This window comes from Trichechus manatus, unplaced genomic scaffold (assembly GCF_000243295.1).
Source record: "Trichechus manatus latirostris isolate Lorelei unplaced genomic scaffold, TriManLat1.0 scaffold00030, whole genome shotgun sequence".
Lineage (NCBI taxonomy): Eukaryota > Metazoa > Chordata > Mammalia > Sirenia > Trichechidae > Trichechus > Trichechus manatus.
The window spans coordinates 2,118,088-2,138,332 of NW_004443966.1; the positions used below are offsets into that span (position 1 = coordinate 2,118,088).

A 20,245-nucleotide genomic window follows, 5' to 3' on the forward strand; every position below is an offset into this window, starting at 1 on the left:
TCCTTTGCTCCCGAAGGGGTGAGACCAGTGGAGTATCTTAGATGGCTGCTCACAGGCTTTTAAGACCCCAGATGCTACTCACCAAGGTAGAATGCAGAACATTGTCTTTATAAACTGTGCTATGCCAATTGAGCTAGATGTTGCCTAAGAGTATGGTCCACAGGGGATATTTTTGGTGTAAGGTTTAAAGATTATCTCAGGGTAATAGTTTCAGAGGTTCGTCTAAACTTCATGGCTCCAGAAAGTCTGGAGTCCATGAGAATTTGAAATTCTGTTCTGCATTTTCCCTGCTTTGACCAGGATTCTTCTATAGAATTTTTGATCAAAATGTTCAGTAACGGTAGCCAGGCACCATCCAGTTCTTCTGGACTCATGGCAAAGGAGGCAGTTGTTCATGGAGGCCATTAGCCACACATTCCATATCCTCCTCCTGTTCCTGATGCTCCTTCTTTCTCTGTTGCTCCAGGTGAACAGAGCAATTGCTGGGCCTTGGATGGCCGCTTGCTAGCTTTCAAGACCCCACGCGCTACACGACGAACTAGGAGTTGGAAAAGAAGCACTAGACACTTTATTAGGCCAATTAACTGGGATCTCCGATGAAACCATGACCTTAAATCTCCAAACCAATGAACCAAACCCTATGAGGTGATTGGCTGTACGTAAGCAGCCTCAGCCGCTACTCTTTATTGTTTGTTTGTCATTGTAAATATATCTATCGCACAACCTTTGCCAATTCAGCTTTTTATAGGTGTACAACTTACTGATAGCAATTACAATATTCAGTTGTAATCAATGCAATTTTTCCATCATCGTTAACCCCCCTCTTCCCCCTCCCTCCTGCCCCTGGCAATCACTAATAAACTTTGATTTCTATACATTTGCCTTTTCTTGTCTTTTTATATAAGTGAGGTCATACAATACTTGTCCTTTCGTGATTGGCTTATTTCACTCAGCATAATGTCTTCGAGCTCCACCATACTGTAACACGTATCAAGACTTCATTTCTCCTACTGGCTAAGTAGTATAAAGATAGTTCTTTTTTAAAAGTTATGAGCTCATACTGACCTCCTCAATTTCTCATATCATGTGGCTGTACAGAGAACTCCTAAACTCAACAATAAGTTATACCCAACTTTTCTTACCAATATGGTTTCTCTTCTTTTACTTTTTTTTTTTTTTTACTAAAAGTGAAATTTTCTATTACAATGACATAGATCCAGTTTTTGCTCATCCCTGCAACAAAGCTTCAAATATGAAAACTTCCATATTCTAAATATCACCTCTTCTAAATAATTTAGATAAATTCTAAAACATCACTCCTTCCTTCTCACTTGACATTGCCATCAGTGATTATTTCAGTTTTGGTTCCATAAAAATAATAACTCATCTAGGCTAGACACTCTTCTAATATTTCACATTCATTGCTTTCACATTTGATAATAACTCTGTGAGGCAGGAAGTATTGTTATCCTTATTTTTCAGACTAGAAAAGTAAGGCCGAAGAGCTTAAGTAAAAAGTTCACACGGCTGATAAATTAATGAGTCACATGACTACATCTGCTCATTTTAGAAAATGCAATCCCAAGATAACTGGTTTTAAAAAGTCAAAACTTAAGAATAATTTCCTTACCATGGCCATTTGGTTTAGTTGCCAGTAAACTAAAATAACAACAATCTTCTAACCACCCACCTGTGGTCAAGAAGAGAAGTAAAAGCAAAGATTATGGTTCAGACCATTTAGTATTTAATTAAAAAGAAAGAGAAGCTCTTGTGTCCAGTAGACAAGCTGGTGTTGTAGCTGTGGAGTGGTAGAAACAACACATCTAAACACTGACCCACTGCAATGAATTCCTAAACAAACAGTAAATTACACTGTTAGAAGTCTTCTTACAAGAAAATAAGCAAGAGATTTTACATTGGACCGAAATACAATCCACAAATCCTTCCTGTTCCATGACACTGTTCCTTATTTCTCAAGACTTCCAGGGATTCTCCTTTCTTGAATTCCTATAGCATCCATTATGTGTTTTGTTGTTGCTGATGTTAGATGCCACCGAGTCACTTCTGATTCATAGCGACCCTATGTACAACAGAACAAAACACTGTCTGGTCCTGCGCCATCCTCACAATTGTTGTTATGCTTGAGCCCACTGTTGCAGCCACTGTGTCAATCCATGTCACTGAAGTTCTTCCTCTTTTTCACTGACCCGCTACTTTACGAAGCCTGAAGTCCTTCTCCAGGGACTGGTCCCACCTGATAACATGTCCAAGTACAGGAGATGAAGTTTCACCATCCCCGCGTCTAAGGGGCACTCTGGCTGTACTTCTCCCAAGACAGATTTGTTCGTTCTTCTGGCAGTCCATTGTATGTTCAAGGTTATTTGTCAACACCATAATTCAAAGGCATCAATTCTTCTTCAGTCTTCCTTATTCATTATCCAGCTTTTGCATGCATATGAGGTGATTGAAAATACCATGGCTTGGGTCAGGCACACCTTAGTCCTCAAAGTGACATCTTTGCTTTTTACTTTTTAACACTGTAAAGTGATCTTTTGCAGCAGATTTGCCCAATGCAATGCGTCGTGTGATTTCCTGACTGCTGCTCCCATGGACATTGATTGTGGATCCAAGTAAAATGAAATTCTTGACAACTTCCATCTTTTCTCCATTTCTGATGTTGCTTACTGGTCCAGTTGTGAAGACTTTTCTTTTCCTTATGTCGAGGTGTAATCCATACTGCAGCCTGTAGTCTTTGATCTTCATCAGTAAGTGCTTCAAGTCCCCCTTGCTTTCAGCAAGCAAGGCTGTGTCATCTGCATCACAGGTCATTAATGAGTCTTCCTCCAATTCTGATGCCACATTCTTCCTCATACAGTACAGCTTCTTGGAATATCTGCTCAGCATATAGACAGAATAAGTTTGGTGAAAGGATACAACACTAACTCACACTTTTCCTGATTTTAAACCACGCAGTATCCCCTTGTCCTGTTCAAACAACTGCCTCTTGGTCCATGTTCAGGTTCCGCGTGATCACAATTCAGCGTTCTAGAATTCCTATTCTTTGCAATGTTATCCATAATTTATTACGATGCACACAGTCGAATACCTCTGCATAGTCAGTAAAACACAGGTAAACATCTTTCTGGTATTCTCTGCTTTCAGCCAAGATCCATCTCACATCAGCAACAACATTCCTTGTTTCACATCCTCTTCAGAGTCAGGCTTGAATTTCTGGCAGCTTCTTGCCAATGTACTGCTGCAACTGTTTTTTTGAATTATCTTCAGCAAAGTTTTACTTGTGTGTGATATTAATGATATTGTTTAATAATTTCTGCATTCTGTTGGATCCCCTTTCAACTTTTAGCCCTTCCTTAACCACGAATTTTATTTATTACTGTCTTGACATTTGCATTTTTTCAGTCTCATTTTTCCCAACATCATTTCAAACACTTTAGAAACAGCTAACATAGAACTTGATATGTAATGGATTTTCTTATCTAACCCCAGTTTTTACTTCTAAACTAGCAAGTATTTTATTTTTATATTTTTCATAGTTGGTTGTACACGTCAGACAGGATTTTTTCTTAAACTGTGTGTTTTTAGTATTTCTGAGAGTTAAATTTTGATTGTGGAACATATTTGAGAAAATGTAATAAATTATCATACCGATTATAAAATTAAAATACTACAGTAATTAAAAAATTTTATATTAAAAAGAGCAATGGGTTTGCAGGTAATATAACCTGATTTCTAATCCCATGAACCATGTAACCGTGATTGAGTCATTTAATCTCTCTAGAACCGGACTTCCTCATTACTGTAAAACGAGGGGCCTGTGCCAGACTATGTACAGTTCTAAACTTCTATGATTCTGTAGTATAATTTCATCTAAATTTAAAAAAATGTTTTATCTTGAACAGATTGGGATTCTGTTCATAGCTAAACTTAAGGATACCTTAGACACTCATATTTTCTATTTTGTGTTTGCTTCATGAACATATTGCAAACACAGCACAGAAAACGGCCAACACAACATTGAACTGAATTCCATTATTTCTGTTGTAACTTGTGATTAGCTCCCCCCAGCCCGGCTCCACCCCGGTAAGCTGTTTCTGTTTCTAGTTATTAGCTCCACATTATTGAATCAACTAAAAATGTTTATTTAGGTCACACTCAAAGTGATGAACTTTACTGGATAAAGATTCCGAATTTACAACATTCTTTAAATCTCTATTTGTTTTCACGGCCAAATGCTATGTTTTATACATTCTCATTACCCTAAAACATGATTTCAAAACAGATGTGGTAGCTACACAGAATTATCGAACTGCCTAAAAATTTTCAAATATTTAAGGAATTGAATTACGGAAGACCAGTTTTCGACTTTCCAACTTCCATTTAAAGCAGAGGACACAGAACTGTTTGTGTGAAAAGTTCACCTCAGGGTACTTTCTTATTTGAAAGAGACCCTGTGAGAGATGCTGTCTGCCGTTCACCGTTTGACTCACAGTGCTGAGTCTTTCAGCTACGTAGTAGGAAGGCAAGTATTATCTGAAAGATACTAGGAGATGTGAATTATCAAGTCAGAGAGGACCTGAGGAGACCTATGTCATTTGGGGACTGACAGATCAAAATAAGGTGAAGCTAGGCAACCAAATCTAATAATTATTCAACATAATTACTGACATAGAAAAGACCTTGAATAATCACAGCTAGTGTTCTGATTTTCCTCAGGAAGGGCTACAGATTTAACACGCTCTTGCCTGATCTCATCTGACATTAATTATGCAATGTTTGAGGGGAGAGAACAGTTGCTGAAAAACACACAGTAAAGAATAAGGGGGAGTGAATGTGGTCTTGTTGATTGCTGCTGTCAATCTGCTGAGGAAGAACAACATCCAGAAATCATCTGTCCTTCCCCAAACAGATTATATAAACATGTTCAGGGACGGTGAGATGAAAAGAAATGTTTCTTGATTCTGCATCTCAAGTATTCAGCGTGACTCTTTTATAATAAACTGACTTTTCCACAGCATATTATTGTATAGCACTGGACTAGTCTTAAGCTCAATTTAAAAAAAATGTTTCCGTAAAAAGTTTAAAGCAAGTCACTTCAATAAATAGATAAATTTACTTAGGCACCTAAATTTAACATAAAATTCTGAAGAGACTGTCCATATTTTAATAGCTGTAGCTTTCTGTACAGGCGAAGAGAGAATGGGAACTTTCCTTACATGAATTTGTGTTACAAAGTTCTTTGACAAATGAAGCTGCAAATCACATTACATTTTTTTTTTTTTTTACTAAATTTATAACTAAGAAGAGGTAAATTAAGACTAAGTTGGTTCCATAATCCAATATTGTTGAATTTCTCCAGTTGCTCTGACTGGACTGGCCTTGTTTTCCTTTTTATCCATTCATAACTAGCTTATACATTTTGATGTATATTTGAGTTATTAAATTGTTTGCAAGTTTTTGAAAAATATTCAGAATATTAAGCTTATTTTAATTAAATTAATGTACACATCTGTTGTTTTTGTTTTCGGTTGTTTCCCTTCAAGACAGTCATGACTCATTTGCTAAAAAATGAAGAGTTTGGTTCCCAATGATGCCAGAAGGAAATGTTCAGCTTTAGATATTTGTAAGTAAAAAAAAAAAAAAAAAAAAGCAATTATTACTAATTGTCTGATATCTCTATAAAACTATTGAAGAAAAATGTATAATCTTATTAGCACTTTTGAAAATTATAACCTACAGCGTTCTGAGTTGTAAATATAGTCTCTTTTAAACATATAGGAGTCAAATAATTTATTAAAAGGAATTTCTGAACAGTAATGGTAGCTGGGCACCATCCAGTTCTTCTGGTTCCATGGCAAAGGAGGTAGTTGTTAATGGAGGCAATTAGTCACACAGTACAACTTCCCTTCTATTCTAATCTTCTTGAGGATTTTCATCAAGAAAGGGTGCTGGATTTTATCAACTGCTTTTTCTGCATCCATAGAAATGATCATGTGGTTCTCTTCCTTTGTTTTATTGATGTGGTGTATTACATTCATTGATTTTCTAACACTGAATCATCCCTGCATTCCTGGAATAAATCCCACTTGTTCATGGTGTATGACTCTTTTAATATGCTGTTGCATTCTGTTTGCTAGTATTTTATTGAGGATTTTTAACATCTATATTCATAAGGGTTATTGGCCTATAGTTTTCTTTTCTTGTGGTGTCTGTCTGTTTTGATATTAGGGTTACGTTTACTTCACAGAACAAATTAGGGAGTATTCGATCCTTCTCTATCTTTTGGAAGCGTTTACACAGGATTGGTGTCAATTCTTCTCTAAATGTTTGGTAGAATTCCCCAGTGAAGCCAACTGGTTCAGGACTTTCTTTTGTTGAGAGGTTTTTGATCATCGATTCAGTCTCTTCACTTGTTATAGGTCTGTTGAGAATTTCAATTTACTCTGTCTTATAGGGTCGCTATGAGTCAGAATTGACTCCATGGCAACCGGTTTTCTTGAGTCAGTTTGGATAGGTTGTGGGCTTCTAAGAATTTTTCCATTTCATCTAGGTTATCCAGTATGTTGCCATATAGTTGTTCATAATATACTAATTCTCTTTATTTCTGTTCAGTCAGTTGTAACGTCTCCTCTTTAACTTCTTATTTTGGTTATTAGAATGCTCACTTTGTCAGTCTAGCTAAAAGTTTGCCAATTTTATTGATCTTTTCAAAGAACCAGCTTCTGGTTCTGTTGATTCTATTGTTTTTCTGTTTTCAATTTTATTTATTTCTGCTCTGATCTTTGTTATTTCTTTGTTTAGACTTAGTTTGCTCTTCTCTTTCTAGTTCCCACAATTGTAGAGTTAGGCTATTGATTTGAGATCTTTCTTCATGTTGGCATTTATTGCTGTAAGTTTTCCTCTAAGTACTGCCTTCGCTGCATTCCGTAAGTTTTGGTATTTTGTGCTTTCATTTTCTTCTAAGAAATTTGATTTCTCTTTTGATTTCTTCCTTGACCCATTGACAGTTTAATAGTGTGTTGTTTAATTTCCATATGTTTGTGTACTTTCCAGTTTTTCTTTCTGTTATTGATCACTAGCTTTACTCCATTGTGGTCAGAGAAAATGGTTTGTATGATTTTAATCTTTTTAAATTTATCAAGACTTGCTCTGTTACCTAATATGTGGTCTATCCTGGAGGGATATCCATGTGCACCAGAGAGCAGAATGTGTATTTCGCTGTTGTTGGGTGAAGTGCTCTATATACGCCTGTTAAGTTTAGTTGGTTTATAGTGTCATTCAGTCCTCTGTTTCCTTGATCTTCTTTCTAGATGTTCTGTCCAATATTGAAAGTGGTGTACTGAAGTCTCCAACTGTTACTGTAGTGCTATCTACTTCTCCCTTCAATTCTATCAGTGTTTGCTTACATATTTAGGTGCTCTGATGTTGAGTGACATGTGGACTAATTTAAAAGAAATATATGACTATCCTTTGGTACTACATTCCTCAAACATATTGTTGATAGTCATTGTCTTCCACTAATTCTCTTGTAACATGGTTTCTTGTTCTTCTACTCTACTATAAGTATCCTTCCTGAGGCCAGCAGTTATTTCTTCAGGCCAAATCTAGAGGCCTTTTCTCAGTCTGCCTATTGCTCAATCTTTCCATTGTATTAGATGGGTATGCTTATATTTCGTGTTTCATTTTATTTTTAGCTTTCTAAATATTATAAAAGTAATATGTGTTCTTTGTAGTAAAGTTGAAACTATACAATTAAAAAATGTCAACTATGATAACCAAGGTTAACATATAAGTGGAATTTTACCTGGCTTTTAAATGCATTTATGTACACTGTCTATTTGTAACCTGAGTTATGCCAGGTAGGGTCAGAAGTCGGAGTTATTCTTACAGTAATACTCGGATGTGACTGGCTTTTGCTCCACTTCCTTACAGAGAACATTAACCACTTCTACAGCGTCCCTGAAGTATTTCTGGGCGTTCCTGGAGCCACTTCTCATATACTTACAAACAAGCCTTACTGTGATGTTAAGGTTGTGTGTCAGCTTGGTTGGGTAATGACTCTCAGAGGTTTGGCAGTTACGATGTGTTTTGGCAGCTACGTAATGATGTAATCACCTCCATTATGAGATCTGATATAATGTAATCACATCCATGATGAGATCTGTTATGAGCAGCCAATCAGGTGAAAGGGAGTTTCCTTGAGGGTGTGGCTGCATCCAATATAGGTGGACTTTCTGCCACACTTGCTTGCTTTTGCTCACTCTGGATTCTGCAGTTGGTTCCTGTTCTTCTGACCTCCGGTTCTTGGGACTTGAGCTAGCAGCTTGCCTGCTATCTCGGGATTCGATTGCCTCCATAGCCTGTGAGCCAGAAGCCTGCTGCCTGACCTGCCAATCTTGGGTTCACCAGCCCCTGCAGCTACGTGAGCCAGGAGAAGCTTCCAGCCTCACCCACAGACTTAGGACTTTCCAGCGTCTACAATCGCATGAGCCATTTCTTTGATGTAAATTTCTCTCTATATATATATCTATATGCTTCACTGGTTTTACTTCTCTAGAGAACCCAGCCTAAGACACTTACCTTAAAGGTACTGCTACTGCTCTGTCCGGTATCCACTTCCCACTGTGAACTCTGTGAACTCTGTGAACTCTGCTGAGCACCAACACTGGCTCTCTAGAGCCCTGAATTGCTAAGCAGGACTGATCTCTGAAAAGAAAAGATGGGATAAGATATATCAGGAAAATTACTAATCAAAAAATTCCAAGTTAGTTTTATTTGTTATCAGGTAAGTATCCAACCAAAAAGCATTACTGAAGAGAGAAAGGTTATTAAATAATAATAGAAAGTTAATTTTATCAGGACTTAAACTTAGTGTGCTTCTACCACATTTCAGTTCCAAGATGTACATTTAAAAAAAAAAAAAACATATTTGAAGTCAGAATGCATTGTATAGTCACGGTTAGACAAGCAGCAGACGTGATGTGATTATCATTGTTTGAACATTCACATCAAAACTTGCAGAATGGGTGTTAGAGTTATAGAAGAAAATTGTGGAGAAAATAGTGGGAAACTGCTAATAAATGCTCCAGAATCAACACTCTTAATGGTACAGAAGACAATATTGTATGGAGAAAGACAGACATTGATGATTCAGTCAAAAAGTGATTCAAATAAGTCAAATTCTGAATATGAGGAAGTTTTAGAAGTATCTTAAACAATTTATTTTTCTCCAGCTTTACTGAGGAATAATTTACATACAATAGAATTCATCCATTTTAACCGTATAGTTTAATGAGTTTTGGCATTTATATATAGTCACGTATCCACCACCACAATGAAAATACAGAATATTTCCAACAAAGAAAACTTCCTTATGGCCCTCTGTAGACAGCAGCCTTCTCCCACCCCCAGTTCTAGGCAACCATAGGTCCATTTTCAGTCAGTATTTAATTTAATAGTAATGGAATCATACAATACTTAGTCTTTGGTGTCTGCCATATGTTTTCATTTGTCTTGGGTAATTACATAGCTTGATGTGTTGTATGGTAAATATATGTCCGACTTTATAAGATACTGCCAAATTGTTTTTTATATGGTGTGAAGCATGGATCAAGGTTAGTTTTATTGCATATGGATTTACAATTGTTCTAAACAATATACGTTGAAAAGACTATCCTTTCTCAACTGAATTGCCTTTGGATTTTTTTTGAAAAGTATGTCTACTTTTGAACTTTCTATTGTGTTGAATTAATCTATGTTTCCATCCTTTTGTCATTACTACACTATTTTGATGACTGTAGTCTTAAAATCAACATGAACCTTCCATTGTCATTCTTCCTCAAAATTGTTTTGACTATTCTAGTTCCTTTGTCTTTCCATATAAAATGAGAATGAGCTTGCTGATTTTTACAAAGTTCTGCTAGGATTTTTACCGGGGAGAATTGACGTCTTAACAATATTGAGTCTCCCAATCCATGAACATGGTATATTTCTCCATTTATTAGCTCTGCTTCGATTTCTTTCATCAATGTTTTGCAGATTTCAGCATGAATATCATGCACAAATTTTGGTATATCTATACCTAAGCATTTCATGTTTTTTGGTGTCATTGTAAATGGTGCTGCATTTTAAAATTTTATTTCCAATTGTTCATTGCTGGTTTGTTTGTTTATTTTAATACACTAGAATCTCCAGTCCTCCAGTATGAATAGGAATGAGTGCAGAATTGCTTGTCTCATTCCTGATGTTAGGGGAAAAGCATTCTTTTTTTAATGATTAAATATGATGTTAGATGTAGGTTTTTTGGAGATGCTCTTAATCAGGTTGAGAAAGTTTCCTTCTATTCTTAGTTTTATGACAATTCAGTATTTTAGCCCCCCTTTCCTGAACTCCACAAATTAGACTTCATTATTAGCAGGACTTTTAGAAATATTGTTTAGATTTATATACATATTTACAATTTTATTTGCTCACCATTCTTCTGGTATCTCTAAGGGTTTCTCTGGTATAATTTTCTTTTTTCCTAAAGTACATTCTTTAGAATTTCCTTTAGTAAAACTATGTGGGTAATAAGTCTCTTAGTTTTTGTTTATCTGAAGATATTGCTATTTCACCCTCATTCTTGCCATACAGCATTGGTAAGTGTACAGTTCCAGACTGAAATCATTTTCACTGATCAGTTTAAAGATACAATAAAATTCTCTCATGATAAGATTAAACTGAAAAAACCAAACCCATTGCTGTCGAGTCGATTCCGACTCATAGCGACCCTATATGTCAAAGTAGAACTGTCCCATAGAGATTCCAAAGAGCATCTGGTGGATTCTAACTGTCAACCTTTAGGTTACCAGCCATAGCACTTAACCACTATGCCACTGGGGCTTCCATGATTAGTGAGGATGAAAATTTTCACTGGGGTAAAAAGAAGAATTGGGTTACTGTTAACATTAAAGAAATGAGTCACATGTGTCTATCTAGCTAGCTGGCTAGAAGTTTCAGTGGTCCCCCTCTATAATTAAATCTTTGCTCATCCTGGTTGTGGTTTGGCACAACTTGGTGGTAACTGTCTCCTCCAACTTAAATGTCAGTGGTGCCAATTCTGGACCCTGTCTCATTGGCTGGGACTTCCAGGGCAATGGCAGCAGTTACAGCGATCTCCTATTTATCTGAGCCCTATTTAGTCAGCCTAGTCAATATCATTTGCCGAAAAAAATTATTTCCTCCATTGAATTATCTTAGCACACTTGTCAAAGATTAACTGACCACAGATGTGAGAGTTTATTTCTGGACTCTCAATTCTATTTCATCGATCCATATGTCTATCCTTTTGCCAGTACCACACTGTCTTGATTACTGCAGATTTGTGGTAAGTTTTGAAATTGGGAAGTATGAGTCCTCCAACGTGGTTCGTCTTTTTCAAGATTGTTTTGGCTATTCTGGATCCTTTTTATTTCCATATGAATTTTAGGATCAACTTGTCAGTTTCTGCAAAAAAGGTTAACAGGGGTGCTGATAGGGATTACATTGAATCTGTAGATCAGTTTGGGGAGTACCATCAACTTAACATTAAATCTTCTGGTCCAGGAACATGGGGCATCTCTCCATTTACTTAGGTCTTCTTTAATTTTTTTAAACAAAGTTTTACAGCTTTCAGAGCATAACTTTTTCAATTCTTAGTTATCTAGTGGTGCTATAACAGAAATACCTACCATGGATGGCTTTAACAAACAAATGTGTATTCTCTCATAGTCTAGGAGGCTAGAAGTCCAAATTCAGGCCACCTGCTCCAGGGGCAGGTTTTCTTTCTCTGTCAAGCTGTGGGGGAAGGTCCTTGTCATCAATCTTCCCTTGGGTCTACGAGTTTCTCAGTGCAGGGACCCCTGGTCCAAAGGATGTGCTCTGTTCCTAGCTCTTCCTTCTGTCGTATGAGGTCCCTCTCCTTTCTGCTTGCTTCTTTGTTTTATATCTGAAAAGAGATTGACTCAAGATACTACCTAATCTTGTAGATTGTGTCCTTAATTATTAACATAACTGCCTCTAATCCTGCCTCATCAACATCATAGAGGTTAGGATTTACAATACATAGGATAATCACATTAGATCACAAAATGGAGGACAACCACACAATACTGGGAATCATAGCCTAGCCCACACACATTTTAGGGGGACACAATTCAATCCATAAAAACTTTTGTTAAATCTATTCCTATTTTTTGATATTATTGTAAATGTTTCTTAATTTCATTTTTGTTTTGTGCATTGCTACTATACAAAAATACAACTGACTTTTGTACATTGATCTTGTATCCAGCAACCCTGCAGTACTTGCTTATTAGTTCTAATAGTTTAAGTGGATTCCTTAGGTTTTTCTATACACAAGATCATGTCACATGAGAGTAAAGACAGCTTTACTTCTTCCTTTCCAAACTAGGTGCCTTCCATCCTTTTACTTTTTTTTTTTTTTCAATTTTATTGTGGTAAAACAAACATAACAAGAAAATTGTCATTTAACCATTTTTAAGTGTACAATTCAGTGACATTAATTATATTCATCATGTGCAATCATCAAGATTTTTCAGCAAACAGAAACTCCGTGCCTCTTAAGCAATAACACCCCACTGCTCCTTCCCACAAGCTCCTCGTAACCACTGATAAACTTTTTCTCTATGCATTTGCCTACTCTAGGTATTTCATACAAATGGATAACCAAAAACCAAAACCAAATCTGTTGCCGTTGAGTCAATTCCAACTCATAGTGACTTTATAGGACAGAACAGAACTGTCCCATAGGGTTTCCAAGGAGTGGCTGGTGGATTCAAACTGCTGACCTTTTGGTTAGCAGCCACGCTCTTAACCACTGTCCCACCAGGGCTCCAGATACATAGATAGCTGCCATCAGTCAACCCCAACTCTTGGTGACCTTATGTACAAAAGAATGAAACATTGCCTGGTCCTGTGTCATCCTGATGATCACCAGCATGTTCAAGTCCACTGTTGTGGCTACTGTGCCAATCCATCTCACCAAGTGTCTCTCGACCTTGCTGGCCCTCCACTTCACTAAACACAATGCCTTCCTCCAACAATTGTTCACTCCTGATGACACGTCCAAAGCGAGCAAGTCGGACAACATTTGCTGTGATCTATAAGGTTTTCATTGCTTGGGTATTTCATATAAGTGGGATCGTACAATATTTGTCCTCTTGTATCCAACTTATTTCATTTAGCATAATATTTTCAAGGTTTATCCAAGGTGTAGCATGTATCAGAACTTCATTTCTGTTTATGGCTGTATAATATTCCATCATATGAATATATCATACTTTATCTGTTCATCTGTTGAGGTACACTTGGGTTGTTTCCACCCCAGACTACTGTGACTAATTCTGCAATGAACGCTGGTCTACAAGCATCTGTTTGAGTGCTTGCTTTCGAGTCTTTTGGGTATATACCTAGAGGTGGAATTGCTGGGTCAGAGGTAATTCTATGCTTAACTTTCTGAGGAACTGCCAATTGTTTTCTACAGAAGCTGCACCATTTTACACTCCCCCCGCCCTTAGCAATGCACAAGGTTTCTAATGTTTCCACATCTTTGCCAACACTTGTTATTTTTCATTATCCTGGTAACAGCCATTCTAGAAGGGATAAAGTGGTATCTCACTGTGGTTTTGATCTGCTGTTCCCTAATGACTAAAGACACTGAGCACCTTTTCATGCACTTATTGGCCATAGGTACATCTTCTTTGGGGGAAATGTCTATTCAAGCCCTTTGCCTATTTTTTGATTGAGTTGTTTGTCTTTTTGTTGTTGAATTGTAGGAGTTGTTTATATATCCTGGATATTAAACCCTTATCAGATATTTGATTCACAAATATTTTCTCCCATTCTGAAGGTTGTCTCTTCATTTGGTTGATAATGTCCTTTGATGTACAAAAGTTTTTTTAAATTTGAAGAAGTCCAATTTATCTTTTTCTTCTTTTGTTGCTCATGCTTTTGGTGTCATATCTAAGAATCCATTGTCAAAAACAAGGTTTTAAAGTTTTAACCCTATGTTTTCTTCTAAGAGTTTTACGGTTTTACTTTTTATATTTAGATCACTGATCCATTCTGAGTTAATTTTTGTATATGGTGTGAGGTATTCTTTTGCATGTGGAGATTCAGTTGGCCCAGCACCATTTGTTGAAGAGACTATTTTTTCCCTATTGAATGGACTTGGCACCCTTGTCAAAAATCAACTGGCCGTAGATGTGTGGTTTTATTTCTGGATCCATCCCTTTACTCTTAACCTATCTGTGTATTTATATTTAAAATAGGTTTCTTGTAGGACTATATAGAATTGGGCCTTCTTTTTTAAATCTTTTCTGGCAATCTTATTCTTTAAATTGATGTATTTAGACATTTAAGGTGATTATTGATATATTTGGATTAATATCTAGTACGTCTGTAACTCTTTGGACACTCAAATGGTCAATGTTCAAATATTTCAGGAGGTAGCATATGATCAAGAACCGAAGGTACTGAAGGAAGAAGTCCAAGCTGCACTGAAGGCATTGGTGAAAAACAAGGCTCCGGGAATTAACGGAATATCAATTGACACGTTCCAACAAACAAATGCAACACTAGAAGTGCTCACTCGTCTATGCCAAGAAATTTGGAAGACAGCTACCTGGCCAACGAACCGGAAGAGATATGTATTTGTGCCTATTCCAAAGAAAAGTCATCCAACATAATGTGGAAATTATTGAACAATATCATTAATATCACAAGCAAGTAAAATTTTGTTGAAGATCATTCAAAAGCAGTTGTTGCAGTACATCCACAGGGAACTGCCAGAAATTCAAGCTGGATTCAGCAGAAGTCGTGGAACAAGGGACAGTGTCTCATTCTGTTGTACACAGGGTCACTATGAGTCGGAACCGACTGGACGTACCTAACAACACTAAAAATGAAGGAGCCCTGGTAGCGCAGTGGTTAAGCACTTGGCTGCTAACTGAAAGGTCAGAGATTTGAACCCACCAGCTGCTCCACAGGAGAAAGCTGTGACAGCCTGCGTGCATATTTACAGCCTTGGAAACACTATGGGGCAGTTCTCTTCTGTCCTATAGGGTCACTATGCGTCAGAATTGACTCAATGGCAACAGGTTTACTGTAACTGAGACACAAAACAAGTAAGACAGAAATTTATTTTACTTTCACATAATAGTCTGGGCTTAAGCACTTCAGACCTTATATAGTGGCCGGAAGGTTTCAAAACTGATGTCCCTTTTGTCTTGTTCCTCTGCAGTGAAAAGAGGAAAAGAGAAAGGAGGGCATGACCTTTAAGGACATGACCTAGAAAGCTTACACATCACTTCAGACGTGAGCATCTCCTACAGACCCAGCAATTCCGCTACTAGGTATAAATCCTGGAGATATTCTTATGCATGTAGATGAGATACACAGTGGATACCATAAAGCAGTGAAAATTAATGCATTGCAGGTACATACATTGATACATTTCACAAATATCGACATTGATATTGATAAATTTGTGAAATTCTGACATCGATAAAGATCACAAATATCGACAAAATCAAGTCACAAAAGAACACATCAAGTGTGATTCATATATGAGCAATGAAATGACAAGACACAAGGAAATGATAAACACAAAATTCAGGATACTTTTGACCTCTAGCAGTGGAGGAAGGTTGTGGAGATCTGGCAGGGTCAAGGGGGGCATCTAAATATGTACAAGGTTCTTTTTCTAAAGCTGAGCAAGAGGATGAATGGATGCTTCTTTATTACTGATTTTATTATTTTTAAACTGTGCATTTATTCGTCTGTTTATCCATCTATGATGTAGCTGCTTATATACATATACGTAAATAATTTTTAAAACCCCCAAACTTTCAGAGGTGCTATCTATCAAATTGCAACACATTAAATTGTTCTCCAAGCCTTGCTGAGATGCAGGCCCTGAGGTGAATCTTCTGCCTTCTTTGAAATTAATACTGCCTTGAGTTTCTAAAACCAACTCTGAAAAATCTGTTACCATATCCAACAATTCTCCTTTAGAAATCAGATTTTCTCAATATTGTGCAACCAAAACGAAACGCAAAAGATAAATTTGTTGGTGATAAAAAGCCTCTGTCACCTCCAGCCTCCGATTTCAAAATATCTGTGTTCTTCAAAGTAGCTGCCTTATCCTTACTGACACCATTATACCTAATAATTCTGGGCTGCTCACTGTGTTCCAGGCACGATTCTAAGCTTCACTGAATCTTCATAACTCTGTGAGGTGGGTGATATTCTTATTCCCATTTTATAGATGAAGTAACTGAGACACAGACAGTGATATGCCAAAGGCCATACAACTAGTAAGTTGCAGAACCAGGATATAAACTCAGGTAGACTGACTTGAGCGTAATCATGCTGTGAATAAATGTTAGAAATCAGAATTTTAGAATTCCACTGAAGATTTCATTTTAAACGAAAGGCGCGGGGGGAGAACCAGCCACTAAAGGTTGAAAACACACGAGTAGGGGCGTTACGAGACTGCTCTCTGTGGAGTAGTGGGCAAAGACTTGCCTTCCTCGATTGAAAAGCATCCAGGTTGCGAGTTTACACCGGGCTGTAACTCAGGCATCACGTGGACGGCCTGTCGGTCCCCCGGCAGTGCACAGCAGCAGCAGCACCAGCGGTGACCAGCAGGAAGCACGAAGACCGCCTGTCGGTCCCCCAGCTGTGCACTGCAGCAGCAGCAACAGCGTGCACCTGCCGGCACCCCCACGCTCGCGTCTCCCCCCGGGCTGCGTCCCCGCCCCGGCGCCCAGGCCCCGCCCCCAGCTCGCGGGGCTCTCGGGGAGCAGCGCGGGAGTAGGAATGGTAGGCGCCCGGGATGTGCCAAGTCTCGCGGGAAGATGAGTGGTTGTCTTGGTAATCGCGTCGCGGTCCTGAATGATGGCGGGGCGAGGTCTTGGTGTCAGGGTGGGTCCAATCCCGGACTTTTGTGGAGCCACTGCGCTCCAGGTGGGCCAGAAGGATGCCGAACCTCATTTAATTTCGGGTCTATAAGTGTCTGTCTCTTTTACAGAGACGAGGCGTTCCAGGGACTCCGCTCCCGCCACGCGTTCAGGAACCTGCAGCACCTCGACGGGACCTCCTCGCCAAGGAGGAAGAATATAAGTAAGAAATGAGGCTGCCTACCAGTATTTCCTTTGGCCTGGCTGGATCTTTGGAACTACTCACTGACCAGCATTCCCTCCCCACCATCCCGCTCATCTGTCTGCCTTTTATTGGTTCTCTTTGACATAAGTAGCTCGCCCATCTCTTAGAAGATAGTTGAAAGGCACAGAAATTTAGCCCAATAAACTTTCGTCAGCGAGATGCTACTGCCGGATGTGATCTGGGTGTCCGGAATTGCCACGAATAGTTCAGTTACTAGTTCAGGGGATTCACTTAATTTAAAGTTCTGGAGTTACATATGTAAATTTCTTTGGGCTTGATTTCTAAATTGAAAGCATGTTTCTGGGGCGACCGTCAGCATTTTATACTCGAGGAAACTACAGCTCAGAAGTGAAATTGTTTGCCCACGTAGATACATCCTCTGCCGCCTAGTTTATGGCGGAGTTGGGACTAGAATCCTGGTCTTTTGACTCTCAATCCAGCCACTCGTCCTGTTACCTGCAAGTACAACACGGCCAGATTACGTATTTCAGAAGCAAAATTGAAGCGAAGACTTGGGGGAAAGTGCGCTGTTTTGGGAGTTCGTTCATGTGCCTGCTCCTACGTAGTTTTCCGTTTGATCTTGAGGAACCACTTACTCGCTTGTAAAATGAGGAGGTTGGCTTGTGATCTGGGAAATTTCTTCCATTTCCAGCAATCTCTGATTCTGTCCTTAACACGCCTCAATGTGTGGCTGCCCCCAGAGTTACTATTCACATCCTCACTTGGTGGAGCGGGAGGAGGATTTCCTTCCCTTGTCTGCTTTCTGTGTAGTCACAGCTATCCTGACACACTTGCTTTCATTCTTGGCCTTGCCACTTCTCATCTCCCAGTTCTCACACAGCTTCTGGAGTTATCTTTTAATTTGGTCACAACATTCCCTTGCTTAATTGCACTTCAAAAGGTCTAGCAGTTCTGGCTCCTGTGTCCTCTGCTGTTTCATCCTGTGTCCTCTGCTCTGCCTGCTAATCTCCAGCCTCACCCGCCTTCCGGTTCCTGAGGCTTCTTCCTGCCCTTTCCTCAGGGACATCACACATGCCTTCTACCTGTGATGCCCTGGGTTTTCTCCCTTGGCCATGCTGCTATTCTTTTTCTTTGCCTCTTATTAATTTTTCTCTACAATTAACATAATTTGTTACTAAAAATTCATTTGTTTACTTTTTTTACTGTCTGTCTCCTCTACAGGAAGGTGGAGAATTCCACAAGGGCAGAGATCATGTCTGTTTTATTTGCCATTGTATACCCTTACAAAAAGTATATTTTAACAACCCCCTTCCTTTTAATTTAAAATAAAGTAACTGATTTAATTTAAATTTTGGAAAACAACCTAGAAGTTCCTCAGATGGTTAAACATAGTTACCATATGATTTATATTTAAAGTGAAAGCATATTTAGAAGTAAAACAAGTGTACAGTTTTTATATGAAGTAGACACATACCAGTTTACCACGGGTTAATGAGTAGGAAGATAACCATCCTCCTCTGCCTGAGGAAATGGGCCTATTATTCCAGTTCAAGAGTGCACTTAAGCAATTGAATTTACTGTTCATACGCACAAACCAAAATGGTTATTTTCACTACTACTCCCCAGACAGCACTCAATACCTTCGTTGATTAGGTTAGTTCACTTAATTATCTGAGAATGTATTTTGCGCCTTGTTCCAGTGGGTCATTAGGGACATACTCCCAAAGCCAGCCATCTACAGGTGCTAGCCTGTTCTACCAGGAGCAGTTCATGGGAAAGGTGGTCATTTGTTACTTGTTCTCCCATGTTCTCTGAGGTGTGCACATCTGAGGCATATGCACAGAGCAGCCCATTGGCTCTTCTTGAAGCTTACAGAGAGCATATGCTCCATGCAGAAGTAAAATGTCCGGCCAGTCACATAGGCAATCATGTCAGTTCACAGGAGAGTCTCTGTTTTGCCACCTGTTGTCTTGGTGTTAAAGCATGTGGGCGGTCTCTTCAATGAGCAGAACACAGCGCTTCCCAGGGACGTCAATCCAGACTTGTCTACCTTTCAGCTACTGCCAAGTTGTTGGAGGATCTCTCTTTGAGAGGATAGACTAGAAACATGCTAATCACTCAGTTCAATAGATTTTTCCAAGCTTCACGCCTATATTATAACACTGGAGAGCTAAACAATAAGGCTACGTGATAGCAGTTTTAATTGGTCTTGGTTACTGATAGGACAACCCTCTCCCTTCCACCACCCCCGCTTCCTGAAAAGTCTTAATTACACTGGATTTATAGATTAATTTCCTTTGTTCATCTGTTTAGATGTACTATTGCTTATAGAATAAATTATCTATTGGCATAAACTTACTCTAATTATGGCTCTTATGTTTAAAATCTTGACTGTATTCATATATACTCTCTCTTTTAGAGAGATATTGTTTATTTTTGCCTTCTCTTTCTCTTATCAGTCTTGTTGGGAGGTTTATTTATTTTATCGGTCTTTTCAGAGAACTAGCTTTTGATTTTCTTGCTAATTTCTTTATGTTATTTTTTATTCAGTTAGTCTTACCTTTATTATTTCCAGCTCTTTTAATTATGGTCAATTAAAAGCTGGAAATAATTTTTTAGTTTCTTGAGTTCAATACTTAGCTCATTGATTTTGTTTTTCTTATTTTTCAATAAATACATTTAAGTCTAAATTTTTCTCCAATTATAGTATTAACTGTATTCTAGGACCTAGTCTATATGCATTTCTTTTATGGCTATTATAAATATTTTGATTTCCATAGTGATTATTTAGGAGTGTGTTTTTTAGATTGAAAATATATAGGGTTTTTTTTATTAGCTTCTTGGTTTTTTTTTGTTATTTTTAAAGTTAATTTTTGATTACACTATGGTTAGGGAATATATATGATTTTTTTTTATTTTTATTGTACTTCAGGTGAAGGCTTACAGAACAAATAGTTTCTCATGAAACAGTAGCACACATATTGTTTTATGACATTGGTTAACAACCCCACAACATGTCAACCCTCTAACTTCTCAACCTTTTTTTTGGAGAAAATACACA

General features: G+C 38.1%; 1 protein-coding gene across 1 annotated transcript in view; it reads left to right on the forward strand.

The window, feature by feature from the left end:
* Window positions 1–20,245, forward strand: part of TEX9 (testis expressed 9) — a 120,519-nt gene that overhangs the window by 60,450 nt on the left and 39,824 nt on the right. Inside the window, exons 3-4 of the mRNA XM_023729851.1 lie at window positions 16,639–16,881; window positions 17,090–17,181. Of these exons, the coding sequence (XP_023585619.1) occupies window positions 16,639–16,881; window positions 17,090–17,181 (335 nt within the window). The remainder of the gene's footprint in view (window positions 1–16,638; window positions 16,882–17,089; window positions 17,182–20,245) is intronic.